The sequence below is a fragment of the Lissotriton helveticus genome, chromosome 4_1 (assembly GCF_964261635.1).
Source record: "Lissotriton helveticus chromosome 4_1, aLisHel1.1, whole genome shotgun sequence".
Taxonomy (NCBI): Eukaryota; Metazoa; Chordata; class Amphibia; order Caudata; family Salamandridae; genus Lissotriton; species Lissotriton helveticus.
The window spans coordinates 954,001,301-954,027,503 of NC_136063.1; the positions used below are offsets into that span (position 1 = coordinate 954,001,301).

Sequence of the window (26,203 nt, forward strand, 5' to 3'; positions counted from 1 at the left end):
GAGTTAGAAATCAATTAAATTACAGGTTATTCTGTATTGCTCCATACAGACAAACACAACACATTTGTTTTGCTAAATATAACTGAACAGTTTAAAGGATGAAATGTACAATGATCAAATTCAAATTGCATTTATTTCTGCAATCGATTGTTTCTGTGGTTTGTTCAAGATATTGGATCTCATATATTTAACAATATTCAAAGTAATTGTAAATTCATTACATTTAAAGCGCTCTCAGTGAAAAAGGGAAGGGAAGTGCACGAGGTTGTGAGGGACTGGGTAATGGTGGTGTGACATTAGCAACATCGCGTTAAAATCAGAAACGCCTTTACACTCAAGATATTGTCAATGTTCCCAAATTACATCACGCATAGGTTAAGTACATTTTTCTTTAAATCCTATGGTGTGTGTCGGTTGGCGTAGTCTACGTTTCGACCCCCATGTGCTCTTAAGGGTTATTCATGCCTCATGTTGGGGTCTTAGTCAGGACAGCGAATAGAGAGCCTATTAAATAATGAGAACGCTGTAATTAGATTACTGTTTGGTGAGCTGTCTGAAAAATGGAGAAGAGAATGCAGGAGGTACCTACATCAAATGACGGTCAACGTCTGTACCGTCGTGTCTTGGGCCTGTGCGTGCTCTTTGAAATTCTACAATGAAAAACATAGGGAGAAGGGGTCTCAAAGGACTGTCTTTGGCTAAGGAGCCGTGGAATTAATTTGTATTATGGACCGGGGAGGACTTACTTGGAGAATATTCTTCATCCGAGAATTGGAAACAGCAAGTCGCGTGTGTAATCCGTGGCCATTCTTTGGATTCAGTGCACCGTACGCACCGTTCTAGGGAGTTAAAATATTAGGCCAGTGGGTCAAAAAGCTTTAAAAACTGCAATTGGAAAAACTCAGAGTTTATTGCGGTGGAAACCAGAGAAGCTGGATTATGGACATTAACTTCAGAAGGGGATTGAGTATGCCGACATAGTCGACTCGGATGTTAAAAAAGATCGATTTCATACCTGTGCTGTGTTAATCAGCAGCCATCAGTACACGTAGCTGCCTCGATGCATCTGCTCGCGGTGCCGCCGCTGGATGCTAGGTGTGTGAAAGGGGCTCGACTGCTCTGGCCCAATCAGAAGTGTGTATCATGGAACGCCCTTTCGTCGTGGGACGCGTCCGTCGGGGATCGTTTGTAAAGATCCCTGGTTGTACCAAGGGTCTGGGGCCTCAAGGGAGCATGGTTAAAGGATGAATACGTAACAGAAGAGGGAACCCTCAATCTGATGAGTCTTCGAGTTGTGAATATTGCGCATAAGCAAGGCCTCATGTACAATAACGGTGGTAATGCGGTTGTGTAGGGCTGTTGTAAGGGTGCCCTTCAGCTAGAGGTGATTCGATACGTGATCTACGTTAAGCCACACAGTCTTGACATATATCATGATAGTAGTAGTTAGGAATAAACAGATTTGGTGGAATCATCACAATGTGCTGGAATAGCACTATGATATCTTAATTAACATACAAAACAATCTCTCATGTAATTAATAGAATCATCACAATGTGCTGGAATAGCATTATGACATATAAATAACATATAAAGCAGTCTATCATGCAAGTAATAATTCTGCATTAGAATAAATACGATTATTGCTCAATGATATCATGATATACCCAACATGTCAACTGCCTGCTAAAGTTGTTAGCATTGTATCGTGCCCTGTGACTCAGGCAGTGTGGGGAGTAAAAAACGCTGTATTGTGACCCCCTTGTGCTGTGTGAATTCCTGTCAAAGGGACTAAGGGATCACTCTGGGTCTAAACCTGCAATTTGGGCAAAGTTGGCATCTAGTTCATTCAACCCTCTGTTAACAGTCTTAAACTTGTTCATCCATTTGCACTCCCTAATGTTCAAAATGGAATTCAGGTTGCCACCTCGGGGTCCCAAGGTGATTTTTTCGAGTACCACCCATCTTATGGATTCTGGGGTATGGTTCTTGTCCCTAAAATGATCCACAAGTGGTGCACCTGCTGTGGAACAGCGAATCCTGCTGCAATGTTGGAAAATTCGGTTTTTTACTTTTTGTTTGGTTTGCCCTATGTACATCTGGTCACATGGGCATAGAATTGCGTAGATCACTCCACTGGTGTTGCAGTTTGTGAAGGATTTAAGGTCTACAGTGAGATTGTTGTGGATCACTTGCTTCGTTTCCCAACATGTTGGACATGCTTTGCACGTGGTGAATCTAAAATGGCCTACCACTTCTGGTAAATTCCATAGTCCTTGGATGGTCGGTGCCTGCGGCGTGTCCAGCAATGATCGGACCACATGGTCCCTTATACTTTTTGCCTTTTTGAAGGCGTGCATCGGTGGCTCGGGACTGTCTAAAATGTCCGCAACCAAACCCCAATGTTTATTCACAATTTTCTTTATTTCATTGCTTTTGGTACAATAGGTCGTTACACAAATCATTCGGTCGTGAGATGTTGGGCGTGTCTTGGGCATCAATAGTGTTGACCTGTCTTGTAACCATGCTCTTTTCCTAGATCTTTTCACAAGCCGCTGGGGATAGCCCCTATCTATTAAGCGATTAATGAGGTCTTCAGATTCTTTAAAGTAATCCTCTTTCAGAAAGCAATTTCTCCGAATACGGAGAAATTGGCCGAAAGGCAAGTTGTCACGTAATCCTCTGGTATGATGGCTCGTGTATCTTAAGAGGGAGTTTCTTTCCTATGGTTTTCTGAAAAGGGTGGTGTAGAGATTCCCTTCCATCTCTTTAATGCTGATATCTAGAAAGTCGATTGATTCCCTACTCATATGCATCGTGAACTTAATGTCGTCTGACTGAGTGTTCAGCCATTCCATGAAGTCCTGTAAATCCTTTTCCTCACCTGTTCATATCATGAGGACGTCGTCTATATACCGATGCCAGGTGGAAATCATGTTTCGGTATGGGTTGTCTTGAGATAAAATACAGTGCTGTTCATACTCAGACATGAATAGGATCGCCAGATCCGGGGCGAAGGCAGCGCCCATTGCCACTCCTTTGCTTTGAATATAAAACTTATTTTGAAAGACAAAGACATTTTTGGTTATTGCGATTTCCAGTAGATCAATGATGAATTCAGTGGGAACTCATGCTGGTTGATCCCTCTTTTGTAGAACTCGTTTCATGCAGTCCAGGGCCGGTCTCTGTGGTATGCTGGTATATAAGGAGACAATATCCATTGTCACCAAGATTTGACTGTTTTTATTGAAAGGGATCTGGTCCACTAGGTTAATAACTTGCATAGTATCCCTGAGGTAAGTGGGTGTTGCTTCAGCTAGTGGTTTCAAGAATACATCCACATATTTACAGAGAGGTTCCAGGAGGGAGCCACAGCCAGGTATAATTGGTCGCCCTGGTGGTTTGACTGGGTTTTTGTGTACTTTAGGTAGTACATATATGGTTGGTATTCTGGGTTGTTCAACGTTCAAGTAGTCGAATTCCTTTTTGGTCAAAAAACCCATCTCTAGTGCTTTGTTGGTAATTGCTGAGATCTCCGTTCTTATCTCCTTTGTAGGGTTGAGTGCTACCGGTCTGTAGCTAACCCCATCCATTAATTGAGAATAGATTTCAGTCTTGTAATCCTCCACATCCAGCACAACTATAGATCCCCCTTTATCAGCTGGTTTGATCACCACTGATTTGTTGTTCTTTAGTGCATCCAACGCTGTCCGTTCACTAGCGCTGATGTTGTGCTTCACATATGATCTTTTCTCACATGTTTTTAGGACATCCCTAAGTACCACGCTCTCATACGTCAGTACCTTATGAGAGACTGATGCCATAGTAGGCATAAATGTTGATGGTGGTCTTAAATTCGTGAAAGCCGACATGGCACTTGATGGTCGGTTGATGAAAAAGTTTTTTAATCTTAATTTGCGAAAAAACCTGGTGAGTTCCGCTTGAATGTTGAATCTGTTGGGCTGGGATGTGGGTACAAAGGATAGTCCCTTACAAAGTACACTAGTTTCCTCAGATGTTAGTGTGTAGCTTGATAGATTGATTATCGGGCTGGATCTGGACGTTGTCCTAGCAGTCCCCCCGACTACCATCTGTACGTCTTCCTCCTGGTGCTCCTCTCCCCGTGGTCTTCTTGTTGGAATCTGACCTGTTTGGTATTCTGGCCCTGTTGTCTCCCTCCGTCCCAGTTCTGTTAGTTCTGTCCCCGGTTGGGGCGATTGTTCCATGACCCTCCTCTGCCTCTCCCTCTCGGTGGGCTCTCTATTCGCTGTCCTGACGAAGACCCCAAAATTAGGCATGAATAACCCTTAAGAGCACATGGGGGTCGAAACGTAGACTACGCCAACCGACACACACCATAGGATTTAAAGAAAAATTTACTTAACCTATGCGTGATGTAATTTGGGAACATTGACAATATCTTGAGTGTAAAGGCGTTTCTGATTTTAACGCGATGTTGCTAATGTCACACCACCTTTACCCAGTCCCTCACAACCTTGTGCACTTCCCTTCCCTTTTTCACTGAGAGCACTTTAAATGTAATGAATTTACAATTACTTTGAATATTGTTGAATATATGAGATCCAATATCTTGAACAAACCACAGAAACAATCGATTGCAGAAATAAATGCAATTTGAATTTGATCATTGTACATTTCATCCTTTAAACTGTTCAGTTATATTTAGCAAAACAAATGTGTGGTGTTTGTCTGTATGGAGCAATACAGAATAACCTGTAAATTAATTGATTTCTAACTCGGACCACTTCTTTTTTGAACTGATCTATTGACCCAGGCCTAGGAGTTTCAGGGCACACCCCTTTATAACTGCCATTTGACTGGGCCGGAGGATTCGGCCTACAACGGAGGCGTGCCGTGCTGTTGCCAAGCGCGAACAACGAGAGGTTGAGAGTGTCGGCAGCTCCCCCGGTGGAGACGATTCTGTGGGAGCCCACTCACTTGTGAGCATGAGGGCTGGCTCCCCAGGGGCGGAACGGCGCTGGATGCAGGGCGCAGTGGAGGGCCCGAGACCTGTCGCCTAATGAGGCCTGGATATCTACTGGGGGGCGTTGTGCCTCCACATGCTCGGCGGGCAGTGAATGCCCTGGCTCTGAACGACGCGGCAATTCAATGGTGGGTATAGCCCATCTAGGGCCCTGGCAGGGTCCACTACGTTGGAGATCGGGCACCTGCGGGCTCCTAGCTGCGGCGGAGTGTCGGGCCTGCCGCTCGGCTGGGCCTGGCCCTTTGAGAGCGAGTGCGCCCTGCCAGCGCATGGTCCGGTGGCCCGGCCTCATCCCCTACTGCTGCACCATGCGAAGTGCCCCCACTGCCACATCTCTCACGAGGCCGGCGATTGTGGAGTCCGGGCGGGGGGGGGCTAATGGAGCACGAGGATTTGGTGCAAGAGGGCCCTGCTGCTGGGACGGCCCAGGTGTTTTCTGGTTGCCCGCCCCATCTGTTGGAGGCTTCCTGGGGCCGTCTCTATTGACGAGTCTTGTTCCTGGGGTTTGCGCACCTGATTGAGGGCCCTTTTTGGGTGCGCCCTAGCTTCTCTGCAGCCTGCATATTGTTTGCTTTCACCCCGCACCCTGGCATGACGAAGCACTACTTGGTTATGATGGAAGTCATTAGCCACCTCAAGATTGTCAGCAGAGTCTGACCTCCCCCATTTCCTTGCCCTGTTCCTTCTGTTGCCGAGGGGGAGCATCGGTGCCGCACGGCTGGTTGGATTTTGGTCGGGGACAAAGTCGCTGGGCCGCTCCTGATACAAGGTGGGGGAAAGAGTGGTGGCCTTCGAGGAGAGCTCCCTTTCCAGAGACGCGGAGGTCGAAGCCCTTCAGCAGGAAATCATCTGTTAACAGGATCAGCAACTGGTACGCTTAGGACCTGGAAAACAAATCAAGAAGGAATAACATTCACATTAGGGGGGCCCCCATGGGCACAGAGTGCGCGGATCTCGAGGCCTACGTTAAAGCCCTATTCAAAAGCATCCTTGGAGACAACGTGCCGAGTGGTACTAAGGTGGACCAATGTCACAGAGTCAGGCTCCCCTTTTCCCTCCAGCGGATATCTTGGTTTGTGTTCACTACTTCACCGAAAAGGAGGTGATCCTTCGAGCTTCCAGATCTAACCAGTCGATGCAATTCCAGGGCCATTCAGTTCAGCTATTCCAGCATTTGCCGTATCTACCCTCCTAAAACGGAAGGATTTTCGGCCTGTCACTTGTCATCTTTGCTCCCTCGGCATCTCATATTCCTGAGGCCATCCATTCCGCCTTATCTTTCAGCTAAACGGCAAATCCCACCACCTGCGTTCCCTCACGGAGGCCTGTAAAATCCTCGGCCTGGACCCTCCTGACCTAGACTCCCGTCGCCCCGTGCCGCATGACAGGGCTCAGGGCAGGGCCAGCCGTGGACCCAGGCATGGCCTGCGCTCTGTTCACACTGTACAGACCCTGCCACCATGGCTAAAGAATGGACTGAAGTGCTGCGATCCCTCTCCGGTGAGAGCAAGTCTCATGTTGACCCTCCATCCAAAGGTACTGTGATTTGGTAAAGAGGAAGCTATTGTTTGGGTGGGGGCGGAGGTTCTATTCCTTACCATTTAACAATGGTTCGCTGCCCCCTGGTTACCCCCACGGATCCAGACTTCCAAGTCACAAATGTCTTTATGGACAATATGTTTATTCCTATTTCTTGTTTTATGTTCAGGTTTTGGGGTTTTGTTATGGGGCTCCCCTTTCGTCTAATTGTAGGCGAGATGACATTTCACTGAACCGTCACAACCTCTCCTCAGCTGCCGGGCTCACCTGCAACACACGGTCAGCCCCATGCACCCTCCAGATTACCATGACCTGGTACCCTTTACACCCCGGAACATGGGGATAAAACTACTTAGTCTTAATGTGAAAGGCCTTAACAACCCCACTAAGAGGTCAGCGATTCTTTCCTACTTAGAACACGCGCAAGGAGATATCTGTCTGCTCCAGGAGACACATTTGCTGGCCCATGACACTCACAAAATGCACTCTAGGAAATTCCCACAACAGTTTTGGTCGTTGGGGAGGGGGAAGGAAGGAGTGGCAATCCTGTTCTCCAGTCGCTTCCAGGGGTGATCCTGGGTGCATCTCAGAAGATTAAGGGCCGTTTACTAACCGTCAGGGTTCAATTGAGCACATTTCATTTAACAATAGCCTCACTCTACTCTCACAATGAACAGCAGGAGTCCTTTATCACTGAGGCACTGGCTAAGGTCCTTCAGTCCCCAGAACAACTGTCCTGGTGGGGGGAGACTTCAATATGGTGATGGACGGGGGCGGAACCGCTCTGGACACAGGATCAGGCATTTGGGGGCCCTTTCGCCTGAGGGTTTGGCCAGGCTAGTATATTGCGTGCTTTGTGATGTTTGGCGTCTACAGCACCCTGATGAACGGCACTATACTTTTTATTCGGCTGCGCACAAAACCTATGTCTGCCTAGATCATTTCTTAATGTCCCTTTCTGCGTGGAACAGAGTAACGGCCTCCTCTATCGCGTCCCGCTCTCCATTGGAACATGCAGTAATCACAATTACTCTTAAGACACACAGCCCCTTCTCACATCTTCACCATGGCGACTACCTTAACCGCTACTGCACTCTCAATTCGATGGGTAATCACTGACTACTTGCTCACCAATGACACAGGGACGGTCCCCCTCTCCTCGGTCTGAGAGACCCTTAAAGTGGTGACCCGAGGAGGTTTGATAGCGAAAGCTGCCCACGAAATCAAGACTTTGAAAGATAAAAGGGGGGAGTTTGAAAAGTCAGTTTTGTATTTAGAGTCAATATAAGCGCACTGGGGCCCCTAGAGTATGGCGAAGATTGGAATAGGATAGGTTCCAACTCAAACGCCTGGATCTAGACAGAGCCGAGTACGCAATGCTCCGCCTCTAACATAAACTTTATATAGGGTCTAACAAAAGTGGGTGGATGCTTGCCCATTGCTTGCGTAGTAAACAACACTCAAACGCAGTGATGACCATTCAAACGTGCTCCGGTGAGCTAGTATTTGCTACATCATCCATTACGGGCGAATTTCGGGCATTTTACTGTGATTTATACACCGGGGATCACGTATCCTCGATGGATCCTCAGCCCTACGAGCAGTCAGATGCAATAACTCCCCTCCTGTCATCTGAGTCAGAGTCCCTTAACCAACCTATTAGGATAGAGGAAGTGATATCTGCAATTGCAAAATTGAAGCCAATGAAGTCTCCTGGCCCGAATGGCTTTAGCGCCATCTTCTACAAGACTTTCTGTAACTAACTAGCCCCCAGGCTTACCCGCCTTTTTAATTCTTTCTCAGATACAGGGACTATGACGGATTCCATGTTACAAGCATCCATCTCTGTGATCCCGAAACCCGGGAAGGACCACCAGCAGTGTAGCTCATACCGCCAAATTTCCCTCCTTCACGTGGACGTGAAGTTCTTTGCCAGCATCGTGGCTCACGGCCTTAACCCCTGATGCCTGGCCTTGTTGATCCTGACCAGGCTGGCTTCATCCCTTCCCGTCAGTGCGGGGACAACATCAAGCGGGTGTGTCACCTTATTGATAAAGTGCAGCGCTCCAGGGAAGAAACTCTCTTACTGGCAATCGATGCTGAGAAAGCATTCGATAGATTGCAGTGGCCTTACCTGTTTATGACTCTCAGGCGCTTTGGGATGGGTGAACGCTTTGTCTGTTTGGTACATAGCATTTACAGAAAGCCTAGCGCTGTAGTCCGGGTCAATGGCGTGAGCTCTTGTTGGTTCTAGGGGAAAAGAGGCACTAGGCAGGGCTGTCCGCTCTCCCTTCTCCTTTTCGCTTTATACAAGGAACCTTTCGCACAGAGGCTGTGGGAAGACCCCGCCTCAATAGACATCACTTTTGGGAAGGACCAACTTTTGATCAGCCTTTATGCAGATGACATTTTCCATCACCCAACCCCTCTCCTCGCTCCCAGCTATTATTTAAAAAATGGAAGCATTTGGAGCTGTCTCTAGATTCAAGGTAAACTCGTCAAAATCACAAATTCTGAACCTCATTATGCATCTAGACACAGAACGTTCACACCCGATTTGATTGTCAGTGGATGGAATCCATCTTTCCTACTTGGGATTGGTGTTAGCGCGGAGTCTCACCAAACCTGCACAGGTCAATTACTCTAAGCTCAGGACCACAATTCGCTCGGATTTGGACCGCTGGAGTCGCCTTCCTCTCTCATGGCTGGGAAGGATAGACGCAGTAAAAGTGAGTGTTTTGCCCCGTGCGCTTTTCATTTTTCAAACGCTTCCCCTCTCTCCCCCTCCTGGTGAGCTTTGCCAATTACGGCGGGAGGTTGATTGTTTTATTTGGGGCAAGACGAAGCCCAGACTCCATGAACAACTGTTGCAGCGTACCAAGGGGGGGGGGGGGGGCGGTTCCTAATGTGTTGCGATACTACCAAGCGACCCAGTTGGGATACCTGATTGAGTGGAACCAACCTATGACAGAAAGCGCTGGGTTTTCATTGATCAGACAGTAGTGGGGTAGCACATCTGGCGAGAGGTTTGGCTTCCCTGTGTCCATAGATCTTGGGGTCTTTACTCATCTCCGGTCACCAGCCCTACAATGAAAATATGGGAAAGGGTGGCGGTATCTGCTGGGCTTTCGCCTTTCCCTTCCCCAATGACCCCCTTGATTCCTAATCCAGAGTTCACACCCGGGCTGTCACCAATGGTTGCCAGGCGCTGGCTAGAGGGAGAGGGGGGGTTGTAAACGGATAGGCTGTCTTTTCGACCATGATCAATTTTAAACTCATTATCCCCTGTCCGAACAAGAACGGTTTACACACACTCCGTTGACCCATTGGTTGCTCAATGCTGAGATGCGTCCTAAAACTAGCAGACCTATGACTACTTTCGAGAGGTGGCTTTCTTAAAAACGATGATCAGAAACTGATCTCAGAGATATACAGCCACTTATCGAAGGCTTCCCTTAAGCAAAGGACTACTGGCCAGCTCTGTTGTGAGGCGGAACTCGGGCGTACTCTCACAGACAAGGAATGGGGCGGGGGGGCATATTTTTCAGTTCACACCACACAGCATATAACGCAGGGCACACCGAAACAGCATTTAAAATGAGCTCATACTAGTAATACACCCTGGCACGCATTCAGAAATGGAATGCACTATGCGATAGCCAATGCTGGCGGGGATGTGGAAGCCCTGTGACTTTGACACACCTTCTCTGGAATTGCCCCAAACTCAAGAGATTTTGGGAATTAATTCTGAACGACATAGAGAGCACTTTCAATACTGACCTCCCCCGATTCCCCGCATATATACTCCTGGGACTCCCTAAAACTCTTACAAATCCTCTCTGGTCCACTAGAGACCGATAGATTGTTTTGGCCTTAATGCAGCGCACAGGTTGCTTCTGATGAACTGGGGTTCTGATAAAACCCCGGATCATAGACACTGAATCCACCAGCTTTGGTCTCTGCTGGGGTTGGAGAGACTCTTGATGGGCCCCAGTTTCGACCCCTCAACCAATGGGAAAATGTGGTCCCCATTTATTCCTATCTTTTCAAAGGAGTTCAGGGAACTGACTTGCCCAGCGTACGTTCGCATTCTCAGATTAATACCTCGAGAACGGAGAGAGGTCGAAGTCCCATAGTCCTGGGGTTCCTGCCCCAAAGCCAGTAATGACTCAGTATTGTGCAGGCTGAACGTGGTCTAGTCGGAGGGAAGTGGGTGGGGGTGGGTAAGGGTTTTGTTTCACATTACATTTGTTCTGTTTTGTTCTATAATATTCTTGACATGCAAAGCTTCCTTACGCATTCAGCAATACAATGACCTGTTCATGGTTACGCCCAGCTGTTTCTGACAATGCCGCACTTTCACTGAATTTGCATGAACTTACTTTTCTGTTACTCACTTGAGGCCGGCCTACCCTGGGTTGTAGGTGAAACGCAGTGTATTACCTCACTCTTTAGGTCTCGCCTGTCAATGCGCTTGCGAGAATATAGGGGCTTAACCAAAGCTTAACCATCGGACGATTTCATGCTGTGCCCGTGAAAAGCAAGCTCAATGCGCAAGCGCATTGACCTAAAAAGCGCGTGCACATGAAAGACAGCCATCTGCCGCCAGCAGCTTCACTTGAAAGGGATCATTCCGCACTTTTCACGGCCGCCAGGCCGTGTCGCATTTCTCCTCCCCCCTCCCCACAGCAATGCTTGTCCTCGCACTCTCCCCGCATTAGCCTCTTGTTACAGGCATTTCTCCTCCCCTAATTATTCACGGCCTGCCGGCCGTACTTTCACGGCCGCCAGGCCGTGTCTCTCGTTTCTCCTCCCCCCTTCCCCCCTCCCCACAGCAATGCCAAGAGCTTGCTTGTTATTTATATTTATGAGTTCATATATGTTTCCATTCATCGAATGCGAGTCCACTGGATGAGAGCTCACAAATGCGCCATGTTTTTAACAAGATTATGCCCCTAAGCTTTGAACTGACAGAAGCATTATTAGAAATTATTTGTTACTGAGGCGAGATTTAGTGACATATTAAACACTTTTTTTTTCAATCAGAGTCCATTGAAATTGAAGATTTCCCTCCGAGGCAATCCATTTGCTAGCAATAATAATAATATATAGAATTAACTGCCTGCTCCGATAGATAATCAGGCTGCCGTACCCCCATGTGCTATGAACACACAGCCTCACTCGTTGTCTACTGCCTGCATGCCCACATGCGCTCTGGGCACACAGCCTTACTCCATGTTCAGACCCATATCTTCCACGTTTTTTCACCACGCATTTACAGCAATGCCGAGAAAGCGGTTTGTAAATGCTATTGAGCTAACTCCCGATGCAGTCTTAAAATCTTTTGACACCCCAGCTGCTTTGACACCCCCTCCCTTCCTGCTGGCATTCACCCCTCCCTTTTCGCCGCACAGTCCTTGTTTTAAATGATGTAGCTCGGTGCAGCTAAATTTCTTTCGGCACCCCGCTGTGCCATTTTATTCTAAATAAGCCCCAGAGTGTCTGCACCATGAAAAGTGCGGTAGTCGGCATTTGAGCAGCGTGCACATAATCTAAAGTGAGGTATTCACTATCAAAGCAGCGTGTGCACCACCTGATCTGTGATATTTGGTTGACGTTTATTCTTAACTTGGCGTGGGGAGGGTCCAACGCAGCCAGCGTAGGGCTTAGTGCTCGGAAATTGGTGTTAAATTGTACTTTACCTTACAGCTACGAAAACATTTTCCCCTTGATGTTTTGCGCTTTACAATTCTTGTTTTTTCTCATCAATATGATTGAAAAACATGTCCGGACAAATTGACGAATACTTGACGTCCTGTTTTATTATTTCATGTTGCATTGGTTTTAACTGCCCACCTAAGAAAAATGTGAGCTTCAGGGCTCAATGAGTAAAAAAAAAGATAGAAATAAATAAACAACAACTGAATAAATAAATGCATACGTACATATAAAGCGCCGTAGTCAGCATTTGAGAAGCGTGGACAACAACTGTAGTGAGGTATTTGGTGCACGAGCAGTGTGTGCACCGTCTGAAGCATGGTGCATGAGCAGTGTGAGCCCTAGGTGTGCTCGGGATAGGAACACCTGCGCACAATTCACCGTACTCGTGCACAAGTGCACACAGCCACGCCAGTGATCAACAGGCACACACAGTTTTATGAGCACGTCCCAAGGGGTGTTTTCCCACAGCTCCCTGTCACACTGCTTACTCGGCCTTTTACACATGAACACAAGGATGGCTGAGGGTGCTCGGATCCCCCCCTCTCCCCCATACCCAGCTGCAACTATCCTCCCAGGCTCAGCCTTTCTCTGAATGTATTTCTTCTTTTGGGTTTCCACAATGTCTTCCCACTTCTTTTATCTCCACCAGTCCCACGTTTGCAGTTTCCTTTACACTTTACCCAGCCTCAACTCCGGTTTTCCTTTATTTTTCCTCTATCATTCTTCCGTATTTTATCAGTGCCACCCTTTTTCGTTTTCATTTCTTCTTTGTCTCGTACAATCTTTTCAACTTCCCCCTCTCGGATTAGTTTGCTGTCCTATTACGCTTTCATTTGCCAATTTGCGGTTTATTTCCTCTTTTTCGTTTATTGCTTCTTCTTGTTTCCTCTGCCTCATTTTTGTTTTCTTTCGCATCACTGAACACCGCAGCATCACTGAACACCGCAGCATCACTCATCGCCACCACAACATCACTCAGCGCCACCCCAGCATCAATCAACCATTCAACAACAATTGGTTCAAATATGTTCTCTCAATGTTTCAAGCTTTATTACAAATGTCACAAAAAGATGTTAATATTTCACTTCTGTTCTTGGATTTTCGTCACAATAAAATACACTGAACATAATGTTCACAAAAGTTATTTACAAAAGTTTAAGCTATTGCCATTATAAGTTACAATAACTTTTATTTAAGTATTAATTATTTTTTTTCTTAAAAAGCCATCGTTATTTGTAATATCAATACATCTAAGTCACGTAAATACAAAACATGTTGCATTACAAATGCTATAGGTGTCACATTTGCGAAAGTTAAAACTATTGGCATTGTAAATGACAAAGCTATTAATTTCACTATTTTAAAAAACAAAACATAAATAAAAAAATTGTCATTTACAATACCAATAGCTCAAACTTTCCTAATGCGAGACCTATTGCATTGCAAATGCTTGTTTTGTGATTGTCATTGGATGTGTCAGTCTTTGCCTTTGGATATGCTTGGGACTTTTGAGGCTGGCCCTTGATGGGGTGTAGGTGGCTTGCTGTGCATGTATATTTCTTAACTGCCTGTCAATAAAATGATTTGATCCTAAAATACTACATCTGGACATTAATAAACAATCCAGCAACAAACTGGCATACGTTTTTAAACACATGTTTTGGAGGCTTTGGAAGCAAAATCAATATGGGCAAGTAGGTTGCCTGTTCCTGTGGTTACCAAGCTGCTGACGAAACAAGCTAGGTTAATATCAGCAGACCTCTATGCACAAGCGGTGAAAAAAATGGGACATGGCATTTTGGCCTCAACATTTTACCTGCCAGGGTCTCTGCCCTCCTACCTTTTTTTTTGCTCCTTAACGTTACCATCAAGTGCCAGTTAATGGGTCTGCCCTTCACTCTAGCAATCAAGAGACGACAAGTTCATTACGAGTATCACCGCCATGTTTGAAGAGAATAAGAAGGCTAGGTCCCACATTGTGGGCGGTCTGTCAGTTACCATTGGGAAAGCAAGTAGTAAAAGAGACGTGAATGGCTAAGGTGGTGACTTCACAGCTGAGTAAGCCATTCTGTGGCCATCTAGTCGGCGGCGGCCCCCGTACACTGTTGTTGGGTTGCAGCAAAGACCCAATGATTTGCATATGGGTGAAAAAGCCGAAAGGCGAAGGAAAAAGGACTTATTCCAACAAAAATATGGCACCACCATATTAAAACGTTGTAAAACACTCTGACTGGGTATACGAGTGGTCCCGATGGACAGAAATCATACAGGATCTGGGCGAACAAAAAAGGAGAATATGTCAAGTATTGACATGTAAGTGTATCTGGTCGCTCTAATCCTTTGTGAGGAATGTGCAATGCAAGAGTGAATGAAGCAAAAAATCAGGTCTGTGACATACAGGCTCCTGATTGGAGTAAATACATGTCAGTCACATGCTTCATGTTCGAACCGTCTTGGCCAAGGATAAAGTATAGTGGCCCATGAGATCTTGTGGATGGGCATGTCCAGATAATAAGTGAAGAATATCACTGCAGTACTGTTGTGTTCCTGGTTTAGGCCTATGTAGCGAAGCTGCTCATTTCTTACATTGTCCCATCTTTTCACAATAGCAGTTCTGCAGTGAACCTTTGCACATATTTGCATGCATGACAATGTTGGATTCATTTTCTCTGAAACTACTTTGCTTACACCTCTAGCTTTGCACAACATTATCACGATGCCTCGAACATAATGATCAAGTTATCTTTAAGCACTATGTATAAATGTTGAGCCCTGTTTTCACTTTGGGGGCAGTATCTCACCTGTTGGAGGACCTCGACGAAACCACGCCGTCACTGCCCTGAGTGCAGCGGTCTATCGACGCTGCTGCCACCATACTCGGGACCCGGGACCACAACTCCCGGCAGCACCTGCGGCGTGAACGCCGCAATCACGCACAGTTAGTTGCAGGAGGCGCTTAAAAGACTTACAGGGCTCCGGTGGAGCGGGAGCCCTGTTTTCACTTTGGGGGCAGTATCTTACCTGTTGGAGGACCTCGACGAAACCACGCCGTCACTGGCCTGAGTGCAGCGGTCTATCGACGCTGCTGCCACCATACTCGGGACGAAGGACCACAACTCCCGGCAGCACCTGCGGCGCGAACGCCGCAATCATGCACAGTTAGCGCCAGGAGGCGCTTAAAAGACTTACAGGGCTCCCGCACCGCGGGACGCGCGCTGGCGGATGTCGGGCGAAGCCCGGGCCAAGGGCGGGCCCGTTTGTGCCCATTCGAGGACGAGTGAGGTTGGGACGGGGCCACCCTCTTTCGTCTGCATTCCACGGCACCGGACAAGGTTAGTCCAAAGACTTTGTGATATCTCCCGTAGAAGGGGCTCCATAGTGCCAGATCTACCTTTTGCACTTTAAGTAGTCATTGTTGTATTGAACTCTCGTAATGGCGACCTTAAGTGTGGGAAAGGGAAGAAAGTCGATCCCAGGGGGGTCGTTTATAGGAACGCTGGACCAATTTCTTATCAGAGCATTATCCATGCTGGCCCATCAAATTAATATCACGGAAAAAAGGCTATCCCTGGACCCCAATTTTGATATACGGTCGTCTCTGGGTCGCTTGGCGCAGTTACCATCGCCAAATCGGCAAGACTCTCCTGGTACATCTGCAAGGGGGGCAGGCACCAAGGGGCTACACCAGGTCCAAGTAGAAACCAGACCCCCGGGTTCTCCAGTCAGGGTAGATCCTGTTACACCTGTTGCCTTACCTGTTGTCTCACCTGCCCTGGGTTCGGCCAATAGGAATGATCCTCTGGGTCTGTCTTCCAGGAAACTACACACTCGATCTGCAACCAGCTCTAGGAGAGGTGCAGAAGTGGCCAAAAGGAAGCGAGGGGGTGCCCCGCTGAACAAGAGGAAAGCTAAAATCCAGAAATGCAATAATGGTGGAGATGGCCAAATGCCTACGGTCACAGAGAGCCCAATTATTGACCAGTGGTTGGTACAAATGCCCATGACTTCTTCAGCTATTAATGCTATTAATGCCCCATTACCCAATGAACAGGGAGAGGAGTTCTGGGTTAAAATGGAAAAGATCTTTTTAGAGACTTGCGGCCCCCTGCATGAAAGACTCAATACTATGAGAACAGACTGTTACGCATGGAACGCTTGTATCCAGCCGCTACAGGGGAGGGGGTGGTTGTTGCGAATGACATTATAGCAATGCCTCTAGGGAGTGTCAATGTTTCTTGTAACCCTCCTGTCTTGCAAGTAAATAACTTAGATGGCCCGACTCCCCAAAGCATTTCGGCACTGGGTCAAGTGGTACAGCCTAGGGAGAGCATTGTAAATAACCCCAACAGGAGTAGAATTCTTGATTGTGAGAGGGGCAGAGGGGCATCAAATCTCCAAGTCCAACCCACTAGGAGTGTAAGTTGTGACCGTCTAGCTACAGAACTGAAATGTTTGGATCTCCCCCCTGAGTCCGCCCCGTATGTAATAGTTCTTTTTGGGGATCCAGCTTTGGACCAGGGGAAAAGGGAGGATTATGGTGACCTCAAAAACAAATGTATCCACTGGCTCAATTACAACAGGCCACTACCACTGCACGTATCAAATTATTTTCGCGCGACGTGTAGAATGGGTAAGGACACGGGTGAAAAATATCAGGGGAGAATGCGTAGTTATTAATTTCAGGGATTGTAGGGTGGCGGATTACATCTCTAACTGGACCCCATCCCACCCTGGCACGCAAACTCCTAGGTGGAATCCCACTTGAGAGAGTGAAGACCTTTGAATACCTGGGCATCACCTTGGGAGAACACTTGGAATGGGATTCGCAGTTGGCCAAAGCCGCACTTAAGCTAATAAAGGTGGTGGAGGGATCCAGAAGCTGCATAGAGAGTCCGAATTCAAGCCTGCGGCTCCAGTAATCTAAATCTATAATCTTCAGGCTAGATCGGTAGCTCTATATGGGGCCGAACTTTGGGGGCATCAAAATTCTCAAAATTTAGCCAAGGTGGAACACGCATTTGTGAGGAATATACTGGGTCTTCCTGTAAGTACCCCACTTGTGCCATTGCGCATGGACCTAGGGCTACTCTCTATTGAGGAGGTTATGCCTTTACGCCCGCTATTATATTGGAAAAGATTGTGGTCCGTGCCGGAACTCATCTGCTTTAAAAATGAATTCAGGGAAATTTGGGATGCATTGAGAAGTAAGAATATCAGGTGACTGGCCCACATAAATTTAACCAGTTGCAGGCTAGGCCTATCAGAGCTCTGGGAAGCCCGGAAGTCGTTTGTCCGGAGATATCGAAAGCTGATTTGAGCCGCCACTATAAGAACCATAATTTAGCATCCCTGCATGCGAGTTCCGAGGGGGCAGATTGACCACTGAGTTCCTCCATGTTAAAGTAGATTACAAAAGAGAGGAATTTTTAGACCTAATATTCCCTGCAGTAGCACGAAAATTGTATATGCAATTTAGACTAGGCACTCTCCCGCTCAGAGTGCTCACCAGTAAATGGGTCAGAACTATGAGCAAGGAGTGCCCTGCCTGTGACTTTCACCTGGAAAATGAAATTCATGTTTTCTTTTTTTGCCCAGCGCACCAGGGTCCACGTAAGCACTGGCTAATTGCAATCTGTAGAAACATAGGTTTCCGCCAGTGTGCACATGCATTTAGGGTGTTAAAATATGATACGCATCCCCCATTATATTTGCTGTTTCCCGCTTTTTGAATGCAATGTGGCACAAACGTAGGAAATTGATTACTGTACCCAGCGTCTAGCACGAGTTTCCTGTTCTAAATCCAATATGATGTTCGATAATGAATTCTAAGTTTAATCTCTGTTTTACTCTGTGCATAGTACTGTATGTATTTGTAAATCTGTATATGTAATGTATTTTAAATGCTATTCTTATTTATTATCTTAAATTTTGTATTATATGCATTTCTCTGAACTTTTATGGTCCTTGGTGGCCGAAATAAAGTTATCGAACGATAAATGTTGTTCTATCTTTATCCACGGACCGACAGAGCCAGGACACTTTTTCCAAATGTGTATTTGTCCAAACAGATCTATATAATAGTTGGTAAATGAAGGTTAAAATTACCACCCGTGGCGACATCCTGTACTCAGCAAAACCATTCACCATTATGTGTGAAAATGTTGTTGTCAAGTACCAAACGTATTTGATCTAATAGCATTTCAGTGTGTTCATAGAAAACATCATGATAGATAGAGCATACATTTTGTGGATATACATGCTTGAGAATTACTGCAACACATGTCATTCTTTACCACATTTAGCCCCAGCTCCATTGCCCTCAATTTCTTGATTCATTTGCTTTCTAGTTGTCTTAAAGAGAGTGTTCTGTCTCCACCCTTGGGTGGAAGACCCACTACCTCAATTCCATGAAAACAGATGTTCTTCATTTCATTGGTCGTATGCACTGTTGAAATGTGTGGCACCTGGATAATGTGCAGTGTTATTTCTTATGGCCCTCACATGCTCTTGTATCTTTCTTTCAGTGGGCTCACAGTGCTGCCGATATAGCTCTAATTACATGTGCATTTCACACAATATATGACATATTTTGTGTTGCGGTTGATAAACTTACATATGCTATACATCTTTTGGGTATTGTACATGAAGGTAGTGTTTTTGTCTAGAGCAAAGCAGCATATGTTACATGAGCCACATTTGTGGAAACCTCTCGATTGAGATGGTAACCAAGTGCTATTGGTACTGGGAGATATATAGCTGGGGCAGAATTGTTGTCTTAAGTGTTTTGCCTCACCATGTGTGAGTGTGGGTTTGTCCTCGATCACTTCCTTCAAGATTTGGTCTTGAGTCAGAAAGTGCCAGTGCTTTCTTAATATTCTGTACACTTCTGAACTGAGTGCCAAGTAGGGGGTGATGAGGGTTATGTTTCTCCTCCTTGTTAGTCTCTTTTTATCAGTGGTGGCTTGCAGATTCTCGCGCCTCACAGTGTTGAGGTTTAGTCGTGCTGCGGTTAGTACATCTTTGGTGTATCCTCTCTGAATGAATCTGTTTTCTACCTTGTCCAATTCTTAGTTCTGTGTTTCAACATCGCTACAATTCCATTTGGTTCTGAGCATTTCCCCATAGGGAATGTGGGTAAATGCTTGTGTCTGTGACGGAGGATGAGCACTGGTGGCATGTAATATTGAATTTCAGGCGGTAGGTTTTCTAAACAGGTGCGTCCACAACCTGTTTCCTTTCGTTCTAATGGTCACAACGAGAAAATGCACTTCTCAATTACTGAGTTCTCTTGTGAACGTAATGGTGTATGTGTTGTCATTGAGGTATGTGAAGAATCTATTCAGACAGTCATTGTTGCCCGACCAAAACATTATGAGGGCATCGATGTAACGTCCCCAGTGCAGTATGTGCTCCAGAAACTCGCCAGGACACTTTTTCCAAATGTTCAGTTGTTCAAACAGACCCATATACCGGTTGGCAAATGAAGGTGGAAATGTGCCACCCATGGCCGCACCCTGGACTATGCGAAACTATTCACCATTATGTGTGAAAATGTTGTTATCACGTACCAAACATATTAGATCTAATAGCATTTCAGTGTGCTCATAGAAAGCTGCAGGACGTGTGTCTAGAAAATGTTGTATTGCCATGATGCCCTATTCCATGGGAATACAAGTGTACAGTGCACGTACATCCTATGTTACCAATTGATGGCCTTAAACCCATTCATAATCTGTAATTTTGTTCAGTAATTCCCGAGTATCTTTCAGATGTGAGGGTTGTTAACAAGCAGCTAAAAAGATCCCCCATAAGTGCATCACGATTGTCAGCACAGTAAATGTGGCCATTGTGGCCGTCCAACCAGTAATATCAGTACGTTTTCACAATTGCCCATGATAGAGTGCAAATTAGCACACACGTGAATATGACTAAAACAGGCTAAAGGTGGCTATGATTGGCGTGTGCACATCCATCAGTTGTGTTCGGCGGTGGTAACCAAAACTAATTTCATGAACAAAACAACCTGTAGTTTTTGTAGTGGTGCTCACGTGGTGACCACACCCAACCCCCTTAAAAGCACTTCGCCACACCGCAAAGACAGTCAGGACTACTCATAAACATACAGTGCCGTGGCTGCTGTCTGTGCATAGCATACGGGGACCGTTAACTCCTGGCAGGTAAGAAGCTGCTCTCCTGACCTAGAACTGCTCAATGCCAGCAGTTAACCATTTATTTTACACTTTTTCTCGTTCCTGATGCGTGTCATTTTCTGATGTAGTAGTAGGCTTATCATGGTCCTGCAATTTTAAACAACGAAATACTCATGCCGGTCTAATGAAACGTCCGAATCTCGGATGGACGACTGCCCTGATTGGGTTGATAACGGACTGAGGGGGGTGCGTTGATCTTAGTTTTTTCGGCAATATGTGGTGACATTTTAGTCTGAGATCCCATATTCAATAGAGTATATAACATAAATACAACAGCACCTCAAGTGCAGAGCCTGCCATATGGTGTAGCATAATCGTTGAGGCAGCTAAAACTTTTAGCTTCTCTGCCAACACCACACCCTAAAAAAAGCTGTTCTCTCAAATTCTTTTATACATAGTTTCCCTGTTATTGGTTTGTGCTTCTTGCAAGGGGGTGTAAGGGACGATAATTGTCGACCTCTAGTGTGATTGACTTGCTCCAAAGCCAGTAATGATTTTAGCATGTGAAGGTTTTATCACTAATCATTTTACTGTTATTGAGCATGCATTAAAACATTTGCTTTTTTTCTATTTCAGGTTTTATTTCAGCAGTTCAGGTTTTTCTTGAATCTCTATTTTCTGGTGGTGTCCTGTTCACAATTTGTTCCATCTCTGAAAATAGGCTACCTCTACACCTACTGGGCTCCGCTGGTAAGCAGCTGATATCAGATTTCTTCAAATCCATCATTTTAGTTAAAATTATCACTTTCTTTTTCGGTCATGTTCAGTCTATGAGTGTTTTTTCTCTCCATCTACACCTATGGTAAATGTTGCAGATGCATATAGTGGCTCCGGGTAAATTATTCTTTTTCCTTCCCTTTGTGAAAGATTTTCTGTACTTACCTAATGAATAAACTATGAGACACCAGTCACCTGCCTAACAAATGGGAACGCGTTATTCAAAATCCAATGAACTTTGATCGATAATGCTTCTGATTTTACGTTCTAAAATGGATGACTGTAATGTAGTCTTCTGCGGTTTAAAAAGCTATTGCCGAGGTGGCCACAGCAGTCTGTCGCAGTACAGTTCTTTTAAAACACAGGAATGGCAGATTATATTATCCCCACTGTGTCGTGTGATAACCACCATACAAATTGTTCGAATACCTTATATGATACACGTTTTCTAACACGCTGGAGTTTATTTCCTTGTATTTTTGCTGTCAGTCATTAGTGGGTGTTAAATAAAGGTGTTTAGCCCATGCAGAGTAAATGTGCTTCGTTTATCCGCATCCTTAATGTTTGCAAAATTGCGGTAATCAAAAAAGACAGCCTTCAACGCTTGAACTTGCTTATTGAAACCCTTTTTTTAATCTATTTAATAATCTCCAACTATGGAAATTATAAAACTATTTATCTATTCACGAAGGTCTGAATTGAAAGAGGGAACCCGAGGTACTGATTAGGTAAAAATTGCATGTGTAGATCAGTCTTCCCTAACGAGTTCCTCGTGAGCTACCGGTAGCTCTCCAGCTACCGGTAAGTAGCTCTCCTGTTTGCTGCCCAGCCTACTAAACTAGATGTTTTTGCTTGTTGAATTACTATATGAGCACCACCACTGAAAAGTGTGTTAGAGAAGAAAATGTGTTTCTTTTCAGAACGCATACACTGATGTCTGGAGAAAAATGGTTGAATTTCAAAATATATTTAAAGCTGATATTTGAGTGATACATCGTTCAGTTTTGGGGAGCATTATTACTAATATTAACTTGGTGTTGGGAGCATTGCTGCTATGGCTCATGTAAAGGCATTTCACATTGACAGCCCATTTTATTGTTATAGCTAGCAACCCTGCATGATGCACGGAGGCAATTAGTACTGGTAATCTTGCATATCGTCACTATGTAATTTTGAGTGACGTGATCACTATTAAAACTCTAATAGCATATGTAGCTCTTATTACAGAAAAGGCTGAAGATCACTGATATAGATGTATGTAAAGAGGCATGGATTAGTCATTTGGCCACTCTCTCATTGAGAATCTTTATAGGATTTCTCCTGAGGATGAGATTCGGGAAAATGAGTAATATGGGAATTTAATATGAGAATTATATGCTGTTGCCTGAAATAATTGTAAACAACGATATAGATATTACATATCAGTGGATGAACCATGAAAAGCAGGATACCCTGTGACTATTGTATTATACTGCATTAAAATCAAATATAAAGAGGTTAAACAAGATAGCGGTAAGGAATTGGCAAAATAGAGGGAACCACCAGGCCCTGATGTATCAACATATGTGATGAGTCTTTGTTGAAGTTATGGTGTGCCAGACCCTTGTTTGATGGGAAGCTGGCATACACTAATCCAATATTATAATGTTCCTCTTGTACACCGGCAATTAAGAGTTCCTTGGAGTCACCATTGGACCCAGTAAGTCTAAAGGGTATCTTTGAAGCAACAGATATCACTAAACCTGCTAGCTTACAAACTTTAGAGACTTATTTTTATAGGTAAGGCCTACAGGTTTTTCTGCTGGAGAGGAACATTTCTGATAGTTAATTGTGTGCCGTTTTTGCTTTTCAGTAGTCCCATCCAGTACGAGTAATGGCAATCGAATAGCATATCTGTTGAATTATAGTGCTGTAAGATTTTGGTTGTCATAATAATTGACATTTCTTAGCAGTTGTGTTCACTGAAAACTCCATGTTGAAATGTGACATCCAGTTTTTTTGTCCTAATTCTTACTTTACTCTTCATGGATGAAACACAGGAAAACATATTTTCTTTTCTTCAACAGCTTGCTTTATTAGCAACTGTACAGCACGTACAGACCAGTATCCTTTGTATCCTACAGGAGGTTCTTATTCAAAAAGTTATTAAAAAAATATTATTGACTTCTTGATGATTGATCACACAATATCCATTTTATAAAGATGTGCCATTCACCGAAACATTGTTACATTTTATGTATAGTTATGGGCCTGAGCTGGCATGCTTGGAGGGGGAAGGAAGTGGAGAGATCTGCTGGGATGGACATTGTTTCCATCCTCCCATGTCTGAGTGTCATTGTGAGATGTAAAGAAGCAGCCTTAGTGTATAGATATTTGGGCCCTGCAGTGGTGGGTGAGATGAAAGTCTTCCAATTGACCAGCAGTGTGTGACAGACCACTGCAGTTATTCCATGCCTGTTCATTTGGTGATGGCAGGATTATTGGCTGCACATTACTGGCGACGGACAACCCTTGTAGCAGATGCATCTTATGTGAATGTTAGGGGTGTGAGATACAGGTGGCTGCCAACTGTTATGATATTAGTATTAGTGTGGGTCAAAATAATATATATGAAAATACATACCTATATATCCTAGTAAACCATAGGTCTGCCCTTCGTAACTTACCTGCCTATTGAAAGTAGTTGCTGGTCTATTGATTGTAAGCAGAAGCTTGAGTCTGAGGCTGTGATTTCCTTTCCGAGTTCTGTTAGCTGAATTCACCTGGTTGCCCCTTGTGTTCTCCCTCAGCGCCTGCAAGGGAAAGACAGACCCCACCCAATGATCGCACTACGGTCTGGTAGCAAGTGGAAGGAGGTCGAGGTCCCCAGTAAACAAGAAGGCTCCCCCAGTCCCCCACCAGTCCCTTCATTACAGGCCTGTGGTTGGGAGCCTCTAAATAATTCCATCGCCCCATTCTGGGTCTCCTGGGTGCATACCCATACAGCTCCCTCCGGCCGCAGGGCTCAACTGCAATCAAAGTGAGGGTTTGCAACAGATGGAAGGGCCTATTGGGGTGCCCTTTCACCCAGGCTCACACTTTAGTTTTGGGGAGTTTTAGGATCCGAGCGCTATTTTCCCGATTCATGCCCTTATATAGGTACAATTCACATTGCCCTAATATAGGCATAGAAATCATACCCATATTTAGACATAGCCCATGCAGTCCAAATACAGACATGGCTACTTCCACCTGTTCCAAAAAGCCACAACGATTTCTTGGAAAAATCGGCTTAAGCAGTCAGGGACATCCCCTGGCTTGAATATTGATTTGTCCAAGAACTCATGGAGTTTTCAAAGAACTACCATTCCCTTGGGGTTCTTTGATGATGTTATTATGCCCGACTGTACGTCAAACTAGGCACCTTCAAGGTATAAATATGCCTTCACTTGCTCTAGCAAAAACACAGTGGTTCGGAGCAGCTCGACTATCTACTTGCCCGACGCAGCTCGCTACAGCAAGTGTCGAAGGAAGCCGACCCTCCAGCTGACGCACTGATCGAGAGGCTGCATTTCTCTCGGCGAGAATCCAGCTCCAGTGTTTCCAAGCTCCCCTCGCGTGGTGTAGGGAAATCGAGTCCAGAGACAGAGATAAAAGACCTCCTTCATTCTAAAACCAAGGTACGGAGCTGGTTAGACCCTAAGAGAAATCTTTGATAGATTCTTGGCAAAGAAACTAAACCTATGCTACAACACACTTACTTCTTCCCTCGTACTAGACTTAGGTTAGGTACTTTGGGGTAGGCGTATTTTAGAAGCACCAGTTGAGTACTTTTAGCCTTTGTTATTTATGTATGTATTTATCTATGGTTTAGAAACCATACAATGCTTTTACAGTATTATTTTATAATACTCTTCTTCCTATACGCATTATACTTTGCAGCCAGTATTACGATTGTAGCAGTTAATTTCTTTTGCATGAGAAAGAAGACTGTTCAATAAATCCTTTTATTGAAAACGCCTGTCTCTCTATTTTCTCTGCACCTCTGATGAAACGAAGCATGCAAGATTGACTGAGTAAAATATCTATCTATTGTTTCCATGACTCTGAAGATACGTTTATTCTTGGGGAAGCAAAGTTGTCACGTTTATGCGGCTGTCAGGAACTAATCCCTTCTTGTGTATTCGAGGAAGTTTCTAGTGACCTCTGAGCTAGCTGGCACTCACAATTAAGTCTAATATATTCGATTGAGACCAAGTCGACCTAAGTCCTACGTCAAATCTATAGGATATATTATTCCAATGCGCAGAGCCTATTGGGAATATAGGAACTACACTACATGGCGCCCACCGTGGGGCAAGGCACTAATGTAACGCTAGATACTAGAGTAACTCAGTCGTGCTTTTCTCAGAGACCCCATTTTTCCTTAAAATACTCCCAATAGACGTCTGGAGTGGGTAAAAGGATAAAATATCCGCCATAACTGAGTAGGACGAAAATCCTATGTATTAGTTTTTGGTTTGTTCAACGTTGAAGGATACAGTGTTCCAAAATATTGTGCACCTTATCTTTGTTTCCTTGAAACTTGCTCTGCAAACTTTCAGTCAACAAAACGACCGAAAGCGAGAATGGAGGGACTGCAGTAAATCCAGCAGTCTTTGACTTTACAGGTTTCCAAGAAACCGACCCGGATGCTACAATCATCCCAGAAAACTTAAGGAAAACCATCACTATAAAGCTCATAACAAATGGCCTATCATAGAGAGGTGGCAGAGTAATTTTTGTGTTAGAGGCACATGAATATCGGCAGGCAGAGGTATTCCATTCATGGATTGTCTTCCCTGAAGCAAATGCAGTATCACGTGTTTCACTTCTACAAAGAAGAGGAACCTCCAACAGAATACACTCCTTTCGAAGATGTTGAAATTCCACTAACTTACCAAGAGCATGCGCTCTGGTTTAAAGGCGCCCTACAACATCAAAATCACATTACCAGGCTCAGTCCTCTAGGTAGACCAGGAGCAACATGGCC

General features: G+C 45.0%; 1 protein-coding gene across 2 annotated transcripts in view; it reads left to right on the forward strand.

Annotated features, from left to right (window-relative positions):
* ATP9B (ATPase phospholipid transporting 9B) overlaps nt 1-26,203 on the forward strand; it is a 2,445,811-nt gene that overhangs the window by 371,747 nt on the left and 2,047,861 nt on the right. For both annotated transcript variants that reach the window (XM_078687568.1, XM_078687569.1), the window contains exon 4: nt 21,052-21,165. In XM_078687568.1, the coding sequence (XP_078543694.1) occupies nt 21,052-21,165 (114 nt within the window). The remainder of the gene's footprint in view (nt 1-21,051; nt 21,166-26,203) is intronic.